Source organism: Myripristis murdjan, chromosome 15, assembly GCF_902150065.1.
Source record: "Myripristis murdjan chromosome 15, fMyrMur1.1, whole genome shotgun sequence".
In the NCBI taxonomy this organism is placed as follows: Eukaryota; Metazoa; Chordata; class Actinopteri; order Holocentriformes; family Holocentridae; genus Myripristis; species Myripristis murdjan.
The window spans coordinates 20,263,067-20,282,726 of NC_043994.1; the positions used below are offsets into that span (position 1 = coordinate 20,263,067).

The 19,660-nt window shown below is 40.0% G+C and overlaps 2 protein-coding genes across 3 annotated transcripts; both read left to right on the forward strand.

Moving 5' to 3' along the window:
* The first annotated feature begins 871 nt into the window (after positions 1 to 871).
* znf451 (zinc finger protein 451) lies at positions 872 to 14,067 on the forward strand. 2 transcript variants are annotated; one of them, XM_030070812.1, is made up of 13 exons: positions 872 to 1,008; positions 1,559 to 1,627; positions 3,268 to 3,351; positions 3,473 to 3,586; positions 7,790 to 7,901; positions 8,202 to 8,349; positions 8,462 to 8,588; positions 8,818 to 8,977; positions 9,376 to 9,523; positions 9,682 to 11,195; positions 11,297 to 11,368; positions 11,548 to 11,622; positions 13,904 to 14,067. In XM_030070812.1, the coding sequence occupies exons 2-13, from the start codon at positions 1,568 to 1,570 to the stop codon at positions 13,942 to 13,944; spliced, it is 2,655 nt and encodes an 884-aa protein (XP_029926672.1). In that variant the 5' UTR covers positions 872 to 1,008; positions 1,559 to 1,567; the 3' UTR covers positions 13,945 to 14,067. The 2 variants fall into 2 exon arrangements, with proteins under 2 accessions (XP_029926672.1, XP_029926671.1); XM_030070811.1 differs by lacking the exon at positions 13,904 to 14,067 and adding an exon at positions 12,195 to 12,370.
* Positions 14,068 to 16,295: 2,228 nt separating this feature from the next.
* On the forward strand, positions 16,296 to 19,617 carry bag2 (BCL2 associated athanogene 2). The gene is made up of 3 exons (XM_030070668.1): positions 16,296 to 16,487; positions 16,971 to 17,080; positions 18,127 to 19,617. Exons 1-3 carry the CDS (start codon positions 16,366 to 16,368, stop codon positions 18,522 to 18,524), a joined length of 630 nt encoding a protein of 209 aa, XP_029926528.1. The 5' UTR covers positions 16,296 to 16,365; the 3' UTR covers positions 18,525 to 19,617.
* The last annotated feature ends 43 nt before the right edge of the window (positions 19,618 to 19,660 follow it).

Consider the following 19,660-nt stretch of genomic DNA (forward strand, 5'->3'; position numbering starts at 1 on the left):
AGAGCACGAGGTTCAGACTAGTTGGCCCAAGCTATTGATATATCATTAATGTAAGATACAATCCATGACTCAGCAGAGACGTAAGTTTTTTTTATTTTTTTATTTTTTCTAACAGGGGCATGCAGGGATAGTCAGCAGTTTCATCTGAGCACCGCAGTAGGCTATCTGCTGCAGACGAGACTGCCTTAACCAATAATAAACAACTATAATATTCCTATAATAATCCTTAAATTGTATGTGAGACATAATCGGGAGGTTATAGTCACTTTATTGTACTCTGTGGTGTTTTTTTTTTTTTTTTTTCCCATCCTATGGCATTACAATCACAGCCTCACATCATTCCTGTGGGATATAGTGTATATTTTAATTAATTTGATAAAATTTATTTTAGTTTTTGTCATAGGCTTATTTGTATAGCGGACTAGGCTACTATTAGATATAGGCAGGAGCTGAAACGACTAAACTATAATGTATGCGTATATTATGAATGCCTTTAAAACCAACACCTATTTCTATTTGCCCTTCTCCAATAGTCTGTACTATCTAGTCTGCAATACCACTGTCAACACAGCTGAATCATGGTCAACAGTGAGTTAAAAACCTTTAGATGTAGTTTTGCTATCAGGTGGTGAGATGCCTCCTCTCTGGGAAAAAAAAAAAAAAAAAAAAAAAAAAAACAGAAAGGGAGAGGGGATGATAAATTGCTGGCGACGTGTCCACAGCCTCACCACAGCCGTCACAGGCATTATGTAACCAGTCCTCACAACCTGTCAGGACCAGGCATGGCCACACTGATTTCACACATCCTCGGATGGGCGGGGCTCTTCATATCATACTCGCCGACCGTTTATAGCGGCGACTCCGCCCGTGCGGGACACGCTGTGTTATAACAGAAACGCTTTAAGAATGACGTCCTAAACCACATTAGCTGTTTTAGCGCGTATCCGCTTGGTATGCTTTGACACAGGGGGAAGAAGCCCTGAATGTACACAACAGTCAGACAAGCAGGTAATATGTGGGTCGACGTCATTATTTTGCTGATTTCACGCTTGCACCGGCACCCAGCGTCACCTGAGTCCTCGGCATGTTTGCATTACAGTGCAGTTTTTGGGGTGTTGTTGCTAACGCTAGCTAGCGGGCTAGCAGCTACTCCCCTGTACAGATTTCTCGCAGTGCAGTGTGCCAAAATCCTCTAGTGCTCTGCGCTGTTTGATAGTTGATCTTATCACCTGTTCATTCTTGTCCACAGTTAGAGCCACCATTAAACATTTTGCTCATGAAGACGACAGAGATGCTAAAAATAACCGTCCACCTTTTGCGGGTGTTCTGTTTGTTGTGTGTTTGATTTGTTGTGGTGATGTTTACATGTGGTTGTCTTGTCCCACTGTCCCAGTCTGCTAAGTTATCTCCAACTCCAGCTGCTGACAGCGATTTATCGATCAAAACCCAATCTACAGGTCAAAAGCAAAGTGTTTCCACGGTGTTACAAGGTTGAAATGAAGCTCTTTCCTAAGCCAAGTGCTTTAACTTGCAGCGTCACTTGTTTGTTTCCCCTCAGGTAAAGACAATGCTTTCTCCCACTGAGGCAGACGACGATGAGGTGGAGGAGGAAGTGGAGTTTGTATCGGTAAGCAAAGTGTAGGCTGTCTCTTTCAAAATATTGAAGTACAAAGGTTGAAATAGTCATGCTGCCTTGACTGACAATCGATACTTAACATGAGCACTGCTAAGAAATCAATCGCCTAATCTGGTGGCATCAGCAGAGAAATCAGGATTTGTGTCCCTGACATTGTTGGACTCCTCGTTGTGCATAACATTTTGGACAATTATTCTAGATTTTCTTATATGACTAATGCATCCACAGCAATAAGCCAGAGAGCTAGGATGGTATGCCACATGTCACATTAGTTATGATAAAAACATGAACTGTCTTAATAATAAAATGACATTTACTTTGAGGATGCTTTAACAGTAGAAAACTAATGACCTAATGAACATGAAGTCACTTTTTCTTAGCTGAGTTTATTGGGACATTCATATTCATATTCACGTCATGTTTTAAAAATAATTTGCTTTGAATTATACACAAAGTAAGAACAGTTTTTTTTGTTTGTGTGTTCATTTTATTTAACAAGTGACCATCTCTTTTCTCGCTATTCTCACATTGTCTCGTAAACACTCTCTTATACATCTCCTTTATTATTTTTAACATTTCAATTTCAATCTAATATGGTGAGGAATGTCTTTAGTTTACTTCAGATGCTTTGAGTAGATTGCCAAAATCAAGATCTGCGTTAATAGAGCTGTTCACCCAGAATACAAGCAAAGATATTTTCCCACTTACCCACAGTGCAGTCTGTCCATCCTGAGAGCTTCTGTGTGATTTGGTGAGGTTTCCAGTCTGTTGGCATCTTCCCCGTCTCCCGGCACCCCAATACAATGGGCATGAATGGGTATTTATTTGTGCAGCTCAAACTGGCAAAAATTTAAATGTGAAAATTTGCAATTGAACACGTCAAGGCTGAAAACACACGGATGCCAGCTGTGTGTTTACTCTGTGGCATTGACCTCTCGGCTCTGCTGGCCATTCTGAACTAGCATGGTCTGAAACCTGCGACTGCTCGCCTCCTACTGTCACCTTTAGCAAACCACATTTGGCAAACTTAAGAAAGCCTGGTTCATCACCAGCAATCAACCACTGCAGTGACAGTTATCGGCCAATATGCACTCCATGCATTTCTGTATAAAAGTTGATATAAAAGAGCTAATCTGAACTATTCACCCTTTTATATGGTTTTAAAGTAAGTATAGCAATCTGCATTTGTTGAATTGTAATTTGTAATTCTGTTGAATATTTTGTTAGATTCACTTCCTCATTCATTCAAGCATTCAGTATTTCAGCTGTACATTTGTGTATATGTGCTCATTTATTCTGTATTTAATACATTTTTCATCACATTAATTGTAGTTTCTGGGTGGCGCTTAAATAAATATCTGCACCGAGAAAAAGTCTTTGTCCCTTACCTCAAAGGTCTCATCGTTCTTACAATCAATCATCTTTAAGGTATTTTTGACACAGGTTAAAGATCAAACTTGCTGAATGGACAATGTCAGTCTCCCATACGTTGAGGGTGTGTTTACTGTTGTCATAGTGAACTTGATTTGTTCTGAATACAATTTCCCATACAGTTATCTGTTTTAAAGGGCCCAATGATTAATGTAGACCTCTTTTTATAGCTCTAATATATTTTGTTGTGCTCACTTCAGGAGGGTCCCCTCAGACCGGTGCTCGAATGTATTAATCTGCTGAGTGATAGTGAGGAGGAGGGAAGTTCACCAACAGCAGATGTGGTGAGCATCTGGGAATATAACTGAATAAACTAATTAAGAGTCCCAACAGTTTCTAACTGTTCAATGGCACAGGTACCTTGTGAGTGTTTCTAAAATCGGTGTGCCTTCTGTTTTCCTGTAGATTGAAGATCAGATCAACCGTCATAAATCACGTGTTGCATCTACTTTGGACAGATTAGCACAGCAAGTGGCTGTGGAGAAACAGGAGAGAGCTGATAAATGTCGAGCCTTCAAGGTAAGGATGCTTCAAAATAAACAAGAAGCTATCATGCTGTTGCATGTTGTACCACAGATACGCTTTCTTTACACTGTTTCTTTGAGAATCTTTAGTCATAGCCGTAATAACCACATTGACATAAAGAGGACAAAATATTGATGTTTTGGTGGTTGTCATCTCATGTATTAGTTCTAAACCAGTCACTGACCAGTGACTGGTTTAGAACCACTAACCAGTCTCCAGTCTACCTCTTCAGTTTCCATGTTACAAGCAACATCACTAATGTCTGCCTTCTTACAGCAAACACAGGTGTTTACATAAAAATGTTAAATACTATTTAAACAAAAAATGTCATCACACCATTTTCCTTATTTTTTCTCAGTCATAGTGAGAGGAATTCTATATTCTAATACTCTGGTCTTCAAACACTCCCACTTTAGATGAATTAGCATCTGGCATGGTAAAGTAGCCTATGTAGTCCGTTAGCCATTCTGTGGATTTGTGGCTAAGTTTAAAACAAAATGGTACTTGGCCATCTTACATACAGTGGTATGCAAAAGTTTGGGCACCCCTCTGAGATTTCATGATAATTTGCTCTACCTTTATAAGAGAAGATCACAGCAACAAGATTTGTTTTCCTACAGAGATGTAGACATTTGAGTGTTTTCCAGACCGAAATTCTTAGAGTAGCATTACATAGTTTTATTATAATAAAATCAAATGTAAAAAACATGTGATGTACAAACGTTTGGGCACCCTTTTAATCGCATTCATTTCAAGACCTGTAGGGATTTATTGCTGACAGGTTGCAGCACAGAATTGCTTTGATAGCTCGTTAGACCTTCAATTACAAAGGCAGGTGGAACCAATCATGAAAAAAGCAGTTTAACATAGGTAATTGCTGGCTGTGCTTGTCCTAGGTTCTTTCTTAGAGAGTGGCAACATGGGGGCCTCTAAACAGCTCTCCACTGACCTAAAAACTAAGATAATTCATTATTATGAATTAGGAGAAGGGTACAAGAAATTATCTGGAAGGTTTGGACTGTCTGTCTCCACAGTCAGAAATGTAGTGCAGAAATGGAAGGCCACAGGAACAGTCCTTGTGAAGGAAAGATGTGGTCGAAAAAAAAAAAAAAAAATACAGGAAAGGCACTGGCGTAGGATGGTTAGAATGGTCACAGACAAGCCACAGACCACCTCCAGAGAACTACAAGAACATCTGGCTGCTGATGGTGTAATTGTTCATCGTTCCACAATTAAGCGTACTTTGCACCAGGAACAGCTCATTGGAAGGGTGATGCGCAAAAAGCCTTTTCTGAGTGTTTGTCACAAGAAGAGTCGCATGAGGTATGCAAAAGCACATCTGGGCAAGCCAGAAGTATTTTGGAAAAAAATACTGTGGTCAGATGAGACTAAGATAGTTATTTGGTCATAACAATAGGAGGTATGCATAGCGAAAAAAACACACTGAATTCCATGAGAAGAACCTATTGCCTACTGTGAAAGTTGGTGGAGGGTCCATCATGTGATGGGGCTGCGTGGCTAGCACAGGTACTGGAAACCTTGTTAAAGTTGAGGGCCACATGAATTCCTCTCAGTATCAGCAGATTCTTGACAAGAATGTTCAAGAGCCGGTCACAAAGTTGAAGCTATGCTGGGGTTGGATTTTTCAGCAGGACAGTGATCCTAAGCACTGTTCAAAATCCACCAAGGAATTCATGCAGAAGCACAACTACAATGTTCTGGAATGGCCATCCCGGTCCCCAGACCTTGACATCATTGAAAATGTATGGATTGATTTAAAGGAGGCTGTCCATGCACAGAAGCCAAGAAACCTCACTGAACTGGGGGCGTTTTGTATGGAGGAATGGCCCAAAATACCACCTGCCAGACTTCAGGGACTTGTCTGTGGCTATAGGAGGCGTCTACAGGCTGTTATTGCAAAAGGAGGCTCTACTAAATATTAATGGAATTATGTCTTTGGTGTGCCCAAATTTATGCACATGCCTATTTTTGTTTAAATGCACATAAAATGTTTCTGTTGGACCAATAAAAATGATTTCACTACTGAGATGTTTCTGTTTCCATAAGGTATCACATATGTTAAAATGAAGTTGCTGCTTCAAAAGCTCAGCAAGTGACAAACTGATGCAGTTATTTTCCTAAGGGGTGCCCAAACTTTTGCATACCACTGTAAATATAGATGGAGGGTGAGGTTAATATCGTTAATATGCTTTAACTCTTTTATTTAGTGTCCTGAAGGCAAATGTCTCCCACATCCAGTGATTGAACATTTGGTATCCCCAGCAGTAAATGCAAGTCAGTCTCCTGCTCAGTTGCATGTTCAGTATCTGTATTAACTTAAGCAACCTTTCAGAGTGTAAGCTGTAAATTTAAACGCTTGGGAATCATTTGTTGTTTGCATCCTATCCTTGGTGTAAAAAGGGCTTTATCAGTTAGCGGTTGTGGGAGAGGTTTGCCTTCATGGCATTTGGCCACAGAGCCTTTCAGCCTTTCTGAGGGTTAGGTAAAGGGGTTAGGTTTAGGGTTAGAAAGCCTTTCTGGCAGAAAGCCCTCCAGGCAAACTTCAGCCATATGCAGGTTCTCCCTCAGGGCTTTCTGCCAGAAAGCCTCTCTAACAGAAATCCAAGCCCTTTCCTCCAGCAGCCAATAGAATCTAACAGGGCTTCAACCAATGACGTGCCTTTTTCACTTTCACCACAAATCCCAATCCCGACACACCATCCAGAGCTCACTTCATTAGTAAGTATTACATTTATTGACATTGTACCGTTTAATTAAATAACATACTGAGTAGCTAAGCTGTTTTATCTGTTATTATTTAAGAGAAACCAAAATCTAAGGATTAATGTCAACAAGCTAACCAGATGATGTTAGTTGGTTACCTACATTTTACAGAAAATGCGTAGTTAACATATACATTACCACCTTGACAGTTGAAGGCAAATTTAGTTGAGGATTTTCAGCCAGTCTGCTGAATTAAGAGTGTGACAGCTTGTAAGATAAACCATCTTTTTGTGTGAAAAGTTAGTGATGTTGGGTAATGATAATAATATCAACTGCAATTCTGTCAGAAAGGCTAGAGCATTTATCACATGTTGCTAATAATATTGATTGTATTATAACAGGATGTAAAGCACATTGGCCACACAAAGTATTTCCCCCTGGACTTTTTGTATTTTTGCACCGCCAGTAATAGACAGAAAAACTGACCAAAGCACTCTAAATGGTTGTCTAATTGATATTAGTAGTTACTTTTGCTAACTACAATCTGTCTAAAAGATAGTGTGTAATTTTAGCTACCAGTGATAACTGCAGTAACATTTCTGAAAGAAATTTAGGATAAGTGATACTGTTCGATACCAGGGACAGTAATCTTTCTACCAGAAAGATGGTAGATTGTTAGCCTCTATGTCTATTGTTAGCTTCCAGCCAGAAATGCAGTAGCCTTTCTGATAGAGAGACAGTTGATATTATTAGAACTTAACATCAGTAATTTTTCTCACAAAAAGATGGTTTATCTTACTATCTGCCAGTGATAAAACATTTTTAATTCAGAAGACTGATTGAAACTTTTCAACTAAATTTGCCTAACATTAGCTAGTTAATTTGTTAAATTTAATACTTAGATTTTGGTTTCTCTCAAGTGATAATAACAATGTATGGTTGGCAGTGAGCGGGATTCGTGGTGAAAGTGAAAACAGCACGTCATTGGTTGAGGCCTTGTTTGATTCTCTTGGCTTCTTGAGGAATTGGGTTGGATTTTTGTTAGGAAGGCTTTGTGGCAGAAAGCCCTGAAGGAGAAATTCTCCGTTTGCGGTCAGTTATGGCTAACTTTAGCAGCAACAGTGCCATCTGGTGGTCACATGAGGAATGCAACAAGCAACTAAAGTGAAGTACGAAAAGAACCTAATGTGAAAAATTTTCTGTGTTGCAGGCAACATCTGTCACTTTTCACAAGTTCAAGCTTTTTGTCACCCAGAGAACTGAGATTAATTACTGTTCATTAGTAGGGTTCAGCTGATGGGTTGATCTAGAAATCTTACCTGTGCCATTCTTGATATCGTATTCAAGTAAATTTGTGTTGAGAATTAGAGTCATAGAATATTACATAAATCTGTTTGCCTGTGGCTGCAACTGTAGGTATTCTGTGAACAAGAAAAGTGTTGTTGATCTTCTCTTTCTTTGCCTTTATTTTAGGAGAAGGAAATCTCACAAAAAGCTCATGGACAGCGAGAGCTGGCCTTTAATTCCAGAAATGGAAGTAATCAGGATGCAAAGCACTGTGTCGACATGTGGCTTAAGATGCCAGGTATATTTTTACTCTGTGTTCTTTCAAGCCAGTAGGAGCTCTTGAGGTTTACAAAGATGCAATACCTTTAATTGTTAGCGTATATTCTGTCTTGTTCTTTTTGTACCTACAGTATATGCTTGTCTTTGCTGCTGCAATGACTTGTGTTTCCCACAGGGATTATTTAAGTTTTATATTATTTTATAAGTTCTAGGTGTGTAATTGGGACAGCCATCTCTTACATTGCTACTATAATGGAGAAGTTGTGACAAATTCAAAACTATATGTAAACAGATGTACTCCACTGTTGTCTTTATTCAGGTCTTCGACCTGGAGTGGTCAGTGGTGGGTCTGACAGAAGGCGCAGATCTTCTTTCCCCAGCAACAGTTCAACTAATCACGTCTGTCCAGTGATTAACTGTGGTCGAGTCTATGAGAGTGTGCCTCTCCTCGAAGGTCACTTAAAAAGGTAATGCTGTTCTATTCCTTTTTAGTGTGTGACTGTATTCTCTTTGTGCTGCAGTTACATCATATTACAAAGTACAAATTGGCTTACTTTTTTACAAAAAAATGGATTACAGGTTTGATCACTCCCCTTGCGACCCAACCATCTACCTTAAAGGAAACCCATCTGAGCTTTACGCTTGTGTCGCTTGTGGCAGGCGTTTTCCAACTAAGCAGGAATGGAGGACCCATCTTCAGTCTAAGGTTGGTTAATTTTCCTGCAGTCTCCTATTCTTAAAATGCCTGAAGGCTTTTTACTTCTGTTGCATCAGATTTGTGAACAGGATTAATTTTAAGAAACATATTGCATTAAAGAAAATACAAACCAAAGAGTGAAGTATGTACCTCTGAGTTATTCATGGTATCATAATTATTTTTTGAAAAGGGAAGCATTTTGAAGCATGGTGGAATATGAGGTCTGTTTGATTACTAGGTGTCGTCATCCAATGCTGAGGGCCACACCATCAGCCAGACCTCTCTGGTGATTGTGTGCTTTGCCTGTCCTGCCTGCTATCTCCTCTTCAACCTCCAGGATCAATGCCTTCAGCACATGTCAGCCAAAAACCACTTCACAGAGTCACTTCCCATGAATGGTGAGGTTTTATTGCTCACTTGAAAGATATAATTTTTATTTTTCATCGCAGAATATAATGGTATCTGAATGACAGAGCATGCCTTCAGAGAAAGAGAAGTGTTTTTTTTGTTTGTTTGTTTTGTTTTTTATGGACAATGCATTCATTTGAAACTCCTTATCCAAAACTCAGACAGAGAAAAATCATGTACCTGATGCACGTATTTCCTAGGTTATATATGTTTAAGCAACTGCAGACTGACTTGTTCAGGGTTTTTTAGAATATGTTTCCATGCCATTTTGATATTTGTATTTGGCTTAAAGAAAATGAACAAGCAAGGTAGTGTAAGAAGCAAGAGTGAGAGAATGTTTCGCATAATTTTTAAAAAAAAAAGTCTTTTTTTTTTTTTTTTGGAAAAGCTGCCAGAGGAAGACGATTGCCAGTTCCTATCCCACAATATGCTAAGAATCGTCTCATGGCTTTGTGCAAAGATGTTACTTTCAATGTCCGATGCACTATATGCCGGAAAATACTGACCACGCATCAAGCAGCTCAAGCACACTTCAAGTAAGTTTTTCTGCAATATTTTCTTTACATGTGCATGTAAAAAGATTTTCTGATATTGAACATGTTATTTATTCATATAGCATACATTTGATCTAATTCATATTGTTGTTAATCTGTTGTTTGGGATTCTTATTTCCCCTTTTCTACTTTTTTCTTAGCGTTTATTGCAGACAGGGCTGTGCTGTTGCCGAGGCTGACAAAACAATAGTGCAGATAATGAAGCAGCTGCAAGTGCAAGGGCAGTGCTCCCTCTGCTGTAAGATCTTCTTCAACAAAGTTGAAATTGAGAGACACAAAGAGTTGACCCAGCATGATGTGGAGGTTAATGAAACAATGGAGAAAGCGATTCTTCAGTACTGCAGTTTCAGTGAAATTCAAAATGCCAAGAGGGCGAAAGAAGCAAAGGAGAGAGGACTTCCCAGAGGAGCTGAAGTACCACATCAAAAGAGAGACAAAAAGACTTGTAATTCTGGAGAAATGCCAGCCAAGCGGCAGAGGCTAAGCCAAAGTGTTGATGGCAGTGCTAACAGAGCCAGGCACTCGACACTAGCATGGTTCTGTGAGTGCGGTCTACGTTTCTCAGAAGAGGCTTCAGCCAGTAAACATCTCTTGGCTGTGAACCAGATCTTTCATCAATGTGGTGTGTGTGGCAAACACATGGGTGAGTCCTCAATCGCCCGCCTGCACATGAGTCGCTTCCATGGAGGGGCGCATCTCTCCAACTTCCTCTACTACTGCCGCTTGTGCAAAGTGGACATGCCTCGGTATGCAGACATCCTGTCCCATGTGTCAGAGGCTCACAGTGGTCATACCTACTTTACTGAAAGAGAAGTGTCTGAGGAACCTGCTGCAGTCATTGATGCCAAGCCATCCACCAGCGGCGGAGTCACTTTACATACGGACTCCAAGGCCACAGTTTTGCCAACCACAGCAAGAGCGTCTTCCTCAAAACTAGTCCAATCATGGATGTGCAGGATGTGTGAGGACATCTTTGACTCTGAAGCAGCCGTCCACAAACACTGCAGTGATGTGACCAGCCACAGTTTCCAGAGGTTCGTCTGCGGCCACTGCCCTCAGAAATTCTTTAAGGAGTCCACCATGCGCAGGCATTGCATGAATGAGCATGAGGGGCAGATAAAGTGCTCTTACTTCTGTGGACTCTGCGACAGCATGCAGTTTGAATCTGAAGATGAGTTCTCAGAGCACTACAAGAGTCTTCATAGTAAGGACTACTACTGCATGGATGACGCTGAAGTTGATAATTCTGCTCCAGCTGAAAGCACTGGCCAGCTTGAGTGCTTGTGCCCATGCATGGGCTCAGAGAAGAGCAAAGAAGAAAGGAAGGCTACGTACACACAGTGCATGAGGAATCTGGCCAATGAGAGAAAATGTCAATACGTGTGTGCTCCTTGTGGTGTATCTGTGAACTCCTTTGCACAGATAAAGACCCATGTCCATACAAAACACACAGCTTTGAACCTGGAGAAGACATTTGATGTTGAATGCAGCACTTGCCAGGAGAGCTTTATGGGTGTACCGAGTTTCCATAAACACTACCATTCCCAACACTGTAGACTGGAACCTTGCCTGAGCTCTAAGGCCTGTGGGGGAGAGAAGAAAGCAGAGCCCACCCCTGTCAAAATACTCAGTGCTGTGGAGATCAAACCAGAGGGCAAGTCAGTTTTATTTTTGCAGGTTTTTGACCCTTATTATTAATTCTTTGTTTTTGCACGCAGAATTATTTGACTATTCTCTTTTATCTTGCTGTTGCAGAGATTGAAGATGACAAGCTGGCTACGGTTTTGAACTTGGATAAGGCCAAAAAAGAAAGTGATACCCCTGAAGGTAGGCTCAGGCCATCTATGCAGTGGCACTGTACTAAAAAAAAATAAAATAATGAAGTGCCACCATTTTAAATAGATTTTTGTACTTATCAAAACAGTTTTCAATACAAATGATAAAATACTTATATTTGACTGCATTTTAATAAATAAGTTGTTCTTCCATTGTGTATTCCATTACAGATGAGTTAGATGAGGAGATGAAGCAAGCATTGGCTTTGAGCGCAGAAGAAGCAATAGAGTCAAGAGAGTCTGCAGGTGTGTATGTGTGTGTCTGTGTGTGAGAGAGAAAAATCTTCTTGTGTTCCTCGGTAAAGGTTAAGCTGTCTAATCTAGTCTCATTTATATATCTCAGTATCATTTTTTCCAGGAAGAAATTTATTTCCTCCCCAACTGTATTCTAGTCTTTCATTTGTCTGAGGCATTTACAAATTGAATCTGAACCACAGGTTTTGTGATACATTGTCCTTGCCTGTTCATCCAGTGTGAGGAGGTTTATTTCAGAAAAAAATCAAACTGTGCAGTCCATCATTGTGTGATGCAATGCCTTTTCCTAACTTGGTTATTGCTCTTAGGGCTGTCCTGTGTCTACCCAGCCCTAGTGATAGAATTGACTTTTTCCTGACGGTATTATGGATTATAGAGCAAGGTTTAGGACAGCACTCACTTTGCCAAAACAGTTGACTGTCACCTCAGCTGAGACTAAAACTTCTGATATTTGTCATGCACAGTACTCTCCTAGGTCATCCCTCTCTGCATTACTGACAAGTTGCATTATGTGTCATGTGGCCCCAGTTCTAAATCTCTCAGGCTTTGTTATGTAACTGCAGGGTGTGTCCAACAGACAGCATCCACCCTGCTGAATTATCCTGAAGCAAGGCACTGAATCCCCACCAGCTTTTAGGACTGTTCTGTTGCTGACCTGCACCCCGTCCTCTTTACGAAGGGGGCCGAGTGAAAAGAGAAATTCCCTAAGGGGATCAATAAAGTATCTTATTAAACTGCATTTATTGTTTTCTAATCTCTTGTATGCATTGTCCTAAATGACAGTCCTCATCGTTAACCTACTTGCATCTAGCATCTTTATTGAAGTGATCCTAGCTGATTCTACAGTTTGTCTTGACGTTGTGTTGTATATACTATTTGTAAAAAATAATAAGAGTTGCTTTGCTGTACCGAGTCCATTAGTTCATGCAACATTTCAGTTTAGCAACATTTTGCCATCACATCTTTCCATCTTTGTCACCGGTTCAACAGGGGTTATATTTGCTGGAACTAAAGCTAAACTGGGTAGGCAGTCTGCAGGTCTTCATTCTAACCAAAAATTACAACAGAGAGGAGGAACTGTTCAGTGAAATCCATGCAAATGGTTACCTACCCCTGTGCTAAAACATCAGCATAGCTTGTGGTGTAGTAATAGACCATTAGAGTGCCACTAGGGAGTTTATTACCTGCTATCTATGAATCAGACCCCATGCAGTATAGATCCTAGTAATGAGCCAAACCATGCATGTCATAATAAATTAATGCTGAGGGTAGACTTACATGTTCAGTTCAGTCATTCAGTCAATACCTATTGCATTTTATTTCACAGTATTGGAGTCAAAATATGAAGTTAAAATATGAAAACACATAATGCTGTAATGTCTAGAGATTTTACTGCAGAGACAGTTGTAGTAGTCAGTCAGACAATATATGCACAAGGGTGGTTACAATAGAAATTTCATAACACTTACGCAGTTTCACCTGTGGTGGTGGCTTTGATAAGGAGACAGTTGTATTCAGACAGGAGAGAACCATACTCAATAAGCATCCAATCTTTAATGATGAGTTATGGCTATGAAAGTCTTTCTCCATTAGATTTCTGTTCCACATGCCACAGTAAGCTTAGGAAAAAAACAAAAAAATTATATATATATATATATATATATATATATATTTTTTTTTTTTTTTTTTTATAAAACTGTCACAGGAGCTAGAGAGATGTCAATCAAACTATCTGTTCACACCTGCACAGTCATGAGGAGAGGAATCAACATAACTGAAAACACCTGTCAAGGACTTTAAACTAGATGAAAATAAGTTAGAAAATTAATAGAAATTGGACAGCATTTACATGAGAATTAGATGTCAATGGTGCAGTCTACATAAGCTGCTGGTGCATGCTATGATAATATAGAGCTGTGCAGTATAGATAAAAAATGATTAATGAAAAGTAATGTGAACAAAAATTTAGTGTTGATGAGGGTCCCAGGTTAGGGTAGGCACGGGTAACTGAATGTGACATATTGCACTGCCCATAAGCAGAAATAACCGGAAGTTATTATCGGTTGCTTATTACTGTTTGAATAGTGTAAGCTGATTAAATATTGTATTATTTTTCACTACTTAGCTCTGACTTTCTTCATAAACCTGATTCCAGTCCTGAAAAGCAATTAACTTAGTTCTTTCTTGGCATCTATTTGATCCTGTTTTTGTAAAAATTTTAATTCAACATAACTTGGATCCTCACATTTCCCCTCTTTTCTTATCTTTACAGAGTTGGAAGAAGCTCTCAAAAGAAGCCTTTTGGAATTTTAATGAGGAAAACTGACTCAGGCACTGGGCAAGTTTTTGTAACACACTGTTCAACAAACGTTTATAGAGACATTTTGTATCAAGGATTTGTGTTCAGTCTATCAAATAAACATTATTTGCCCTTCATTTGTCGTTGATTTGTATCATAAACTCCATTACACAATTTCTCTCTACAACAAGTATTGTTGTTGCCTGATCCTGTGACCTGGAAGAGCTGCTCACCACCATTTGTTCTTCACTGTACTCAAGACAGGCAGCACTGTGACATGTCAGCACCTGTGTGCTATAGATGGCACTGATGACGCTGCAAGATGCCTGAGTAAATGTTGGAGCTCAAAGGCACCCCCGCCCCCCACTCCACCCCAAACGCAGCCTCAGTGGCTTTCTGCATTTTCACAAATTAGAAATGCACAGAGTAAACATAATCAGTGAAACATAATTAGAAGATATGAATATCAACATCCTGATAAGGAGATCAGACATGCTTGTTTCAAAGTTAGTCTTAATGCTGTATTCTCACCCTTGGAGTTTGTTGGCTAAGTTGTGTGTTACATAATGTATGGTTGTTGCAGGACAGTTCAATGGACTATAAGTCATTCAAACGCTGCAAAAAAAAAAAAAAAAAAAGACTAATGAAGAGGCTCAACACTGAAAACATTCACTGTATAATGTCAGATATTTTTTTCTAATAATAGGGAAAATGGTTTTGAGGCTTGAGGCTGGTATAAAGTGGTATAGGCCATCTCTCTAACAGTTCCAGTGTTGGGCATTTTGCCAAGAGTCACCAGTGTTAAACAAATGTGTGCACCAAGCTTCAATATGCCTTAATTGGGATTGGGCCCTCCTGGTTGTGGAATCTGGCAGCTACCATCTAACTACCTTTTCAGGAGTGACATGGGCAAAACATTATCCATGAAAGATCATTCTGAACAAACTGCTGAAAATTTGGATCAGCTGGAAATAAGTTTACACTGAAGTCAAATGCCCTTAAGTGACAGATATGATGTGATACCTTTCAAATCAAATATTTTTTGTCATAGCATAAGCAGATTCAAGTGCAAAGAAGTTTGAACTCCCCACACTGGGCTGCTCCTGTTGACAACCCACCTCCATTATTCATTTTAAATTTTTAATGCAAAGACATAAAACTGAGTGCACAAACAATTAGCCATGGAGGCAGACATAGGCTATTACATGAGCACAATTAAAGTATGTCTGATTATATATGTATGTATACGAGTATATAAATTGAAAACATGCACTGTATTATCAGGATGTAGTACTCTGCATGTAGGCGACAGTTCAAACTCCCTCACAAATACCATGAAGAGGTACATAGAAGGATTTGTATTTGTGAATAGGAAAGTCGGCAAATTGGATAATCAGATGTAGGTTATTACTTTTTTTCTTTCAACTATTATCAACGAGTCCAAATAACACATACAGCAAACATAAAGTGAAGTCTCATTAAATGCTTTTATTTCTTATTTTCTTATTTCTTATTTTATTTTTTATATCTTTGCATGGCATATCCTAATTTTCTGAAGTATGGGCAGTGTCCAATGAGGAATAGTTTCAGGGTGAAAAAAAGGGCCTAATGTCCTATCACTCCCACCCACATAACTCTTACTTATCTTGGGGCCCCTTGAAAGTAGGCCTACCTCACTCACTCGCCCACCCACCCACCCACACACACACACACACACACACACACACACACACACACTAAAACCCTAACTGCAACTGAAGCATTTGGCACAGCTTTACATTTAAAACAGCACAGCCACATAGTAGAAGGAGTTTCCTGTCCATTTATTTCTTTCCCTTGGTTCTTTAGTTCTTTGGTCCTCTTTTAAGTTATTTAAATATAATATGTGATTTTTTTTGTTTTGGACTATAGGGCATCTGGCTCTCCTGGTTATTGTTTTCTTAATTCTGTTCCTTGAAAACCCAGCCCAGATCAGCCATCTCAAAGCAACTGTAGCCCAGCTGAGTGTCCCAAACTTTTCATGTTTTGGATCCCCAAAGAGAGAGTGCCTTGCAGACTCCATTTGATGATATTGCAGCCTGAGTTTTGTTGTTACATGTAACTGCTTAGATTGGGAAGCAGTAATACTGACAGTACAGGCAGAGTAATTATAGCTCTATCTATTCTTCCTCTAGCTGAGGACCCCTTGTAGTGTCCTAGGGGACCTCTGGGGGTCCTCGGACCCAACATTTGGGAATCACTCCTCTAGGCTCTTCGTGAAACTTCCCAGCAGGCTCGCTCAGGAAGTTGCAACCCATGTTTGGAAATGTTTACCCAGGGGCGCTGCTGCTCAAGCACGGCACAGTCAGCTGGCTTGGGACAGTTATTAGGTGCCGGACTGCGGTGGATTTATCTCCGGGACGACTACGGTGCATAATTTTTCGCTCCTCACCATCATGGCCCAGGCAAAAATACAAGCTAAAATGAACGACGCTCCAATCGGCAAGTTCAGCAGGACACTGTCCATGGCAGACCGCTCCGGACGGCTCCTGGAGAGCTTGGATCAGCTGGAAATGAGGTACAGTGAAGTAACCAGCATGTGCGATATGTCTGCTGTACCCATCGAGCTGCAGTGCCATCGCAGTAAAGGTTACTGTAGGCTGTTTTTTTCTCTTATCGATTGAAACCTGGCTCCAGTGCCATCCGGTGCGGTGCCTAGAGGTTTTCAAAAACCGTAATCCTGAAATGGGACAAAGTGAAATCGGCTGCTCTCTCGATAAGCAGCCTGCATCAAAAAATTAAAGAATAAAAAAGTGGATTTATGAAATGTCTAGAACCGATTTGTTTACTACTCATTAATCCGTTTGAAGGAACATGTGTATCTGTGGTGCTCAGTAGTGACTTTTTGGTGACCTTTATGAAGTGTTTTCTTATAGACTCTCATAACCACGCGCACCACAAGTATAGGCCTGGTGTTACTGCTGTATTTTCATGGGTTTTTCCCCTGTAAATATCAAAGGTTCATAGTTGCCACTTGTCACCCTGTTTGTGTGTCTGTCAGGGTGGAGGCTTTACGTGAAGCTGCAATGGCCATTGAGCAGGAAAAGGAGGGAATCCTGGAAATGATTCAGTCCATACAGAATAGTCAAGAAATGAGAAACATCTGTCCGGGTGAGTCTCCACACTTTTGTCATCTGGCTTTTGTTTCACAGTCAGGAGAGCAACGCCCCGCTGCTTGGCTTGATCCTGCACAAATATCATGCTCTAACTAACTTGTCTGTAGCTGCCTCCTGAATAAAGTGTCTAGAGGTGTTTTGTTTGTTTAATTTTGTGTATTTTTATATACAGTGACACTGTAACAGCATTGGCTTGGATTTTTTTTTTTTTAATCAAAATTTAGATAGATAGATAGATAGATAGATAGATAGATAGACTACTTCATCCCAAGGGGAATTCAGCCATAATAACCATAATAAATAAATAGTGCTATACCAGTGACTAGATAAAACTAACTTTTCAGACAAAAAGTAGCCCTCTGTTCCTCTCTTTTTTATTTAGCTTTTATTTTACACAGTGTACAGCAACATTTATATTGAATGTAGATTGTACGGAGCAAGATACGTGAACAAGGAAGTTTAACCTGAGATGTTAAGTGTGCAAAACTCCACACAGAGTAGTTGTTGCACTATGACCATTTCTTTATGGGACCGTCTAAGGAGTGGTGAGGAAGTCGACTCAAGACCAAAAAGAAAGGAAGCCTAAGCTTCCTCCCAATTCGCAGACATCCATGAGGAGACAGGAAAGACCTCCTGTGTTGCTCAGTGGGCAGCAGTCTATGTATGCGTCTCATTAAACAATATTCAGGCCCAGACAAATCTTCTTTGTGATGTGATGGGGCCCCAGACCAACAGCCAGAAACTGAGATGGGCCTGTGGGATGTGATGTGTGCAAGAACCAAAGCAAAAAGTGATCTGTGAAACCACTACAGCATTTTTTTTTTTTTCAGCCTTATTTTAAGAGTTACAGCTCAACAAACCCACAATTCGGTTTGTACTGCAGTTTTTGAGTCACGGTTTCAGTTATGGTTTGATTTGAAAAAAGTGCACCTTATTTCATTTACAGCAGAGTTATCCATATAAAATATGGACATTGACTGTAGGATAAGGTCTTTATTAGTGGGATTACAGCACTGACAGGTCTGGTTTTATTTCTTTTAGGGGAAAGGGAAGAATTAGCTTTAACTGCGGATCGTCTCATGGGCCGGACACTGTCTGTGGAGGTCTCTGTTGGGACGATCAGAAACTCCCAACAAGAGGACGCGCTGCGCAGGGCCACCACAATGATCGATGAAATAGTGGCGAAGATGCTGGATGACATGGACAGCAGCCGGCAGCGGCTGCAGGCCCTGCATGCAGCCTGTGTGACAGAGGCACCGCTTGTCCCCATCGACCAGAAGTTCCAGGCCATCGTGATCAGCTGCGCTCTGGAGGATCAGAAGAAGATCAAGAGGAGACTGGAGACTCTGCTAAGAAATGTGGAAAATGCCGAGAAAAACATCAAGATTATGGATAACCAGAAACTGAAGGTCTCAAACGCTGCCAACGGCAGTCACTAAGACCAAGTCACTAAACCTTTGGGATGTTTGATGTCACTAACCTTACCACATGCTATAGTAATGCATTTGTAGCAACATATATGTATTACCACAAATTTGTTATACACCTGTAATTTGTCGTAATACATGTGAGACATTTTGGAGCAGAGATTCCCAAACTTTTCAGGAAATGTACCACTATGTTCTAAACCAAATTTCCCAACTACCAGCTAAGTAGGTTGTTCCTAGTTCATGCTATTTGGGACGTTACATGTTGTCACTCTACATAGCTAATCACAGGCAAATTTCGTTTCTAAAATATTTAAATGATGAACAACTAATTGACATTGTAATGTGATTTGTATATGTAATAACTATGTCTGTAATAAAATTAAATGACAATTTCTTTGGTTTTGGACTTGGGCCAGTTGATGTACTTAATTGTGAGGCCTTTCAGCAAGGCTCTTGTGTACCACCAGGTGGAGCCTCATGTAACACACAGTTTGGGAATCACTGTTTCAGGGACTACAATAAAAGAGAATTGTAGTGACACCACAATAAAGCACAACAAGACCGCTATAAATTTATTATTGACTACCACAGACATAATCCATCTCCCATTTGGATTATTGCTGTGATTCCTTTGTTAGGGCTAAAATCTAGGAACACCAAACTTGACTGTGTTATATCAATGAGTTTTACCTTCATATCAATGCCTTCATGGGACTATTTGATATGGCTTTAATATGCTGTTGTCTTACACGTGTTTACTTAAGAGCTACAGTTAAAAGAGAGCAGACCACGTTAGGTTTGTTCCAGGGGTTGCAGGGGTATGAGTAAAGTCAGGACCAGTTGAGGTCAAATCAACAATTCATCAATCAATAATTAAGCTTTACCTAAAATGACAACATGCAGGTATTTCTCTCTTTCACTGTTTTACCTATTGTACTGTATGAAGCACTTGGTTTGGATTTTGGATGTGTACACTACCTCCTTGCTGCAGAAGCACTAAAGCAACGCAAACCACAAGCTGCACAGCTGCTATGGATTTTAGCTTTTTGTTAAAGGTTTTATGTCAACGGATGTGGCAATAAAGACACGTGTTTCCTCACAATGTATTGGTGCTTAATGGAGACATTTAAATGGAAGATATCAAA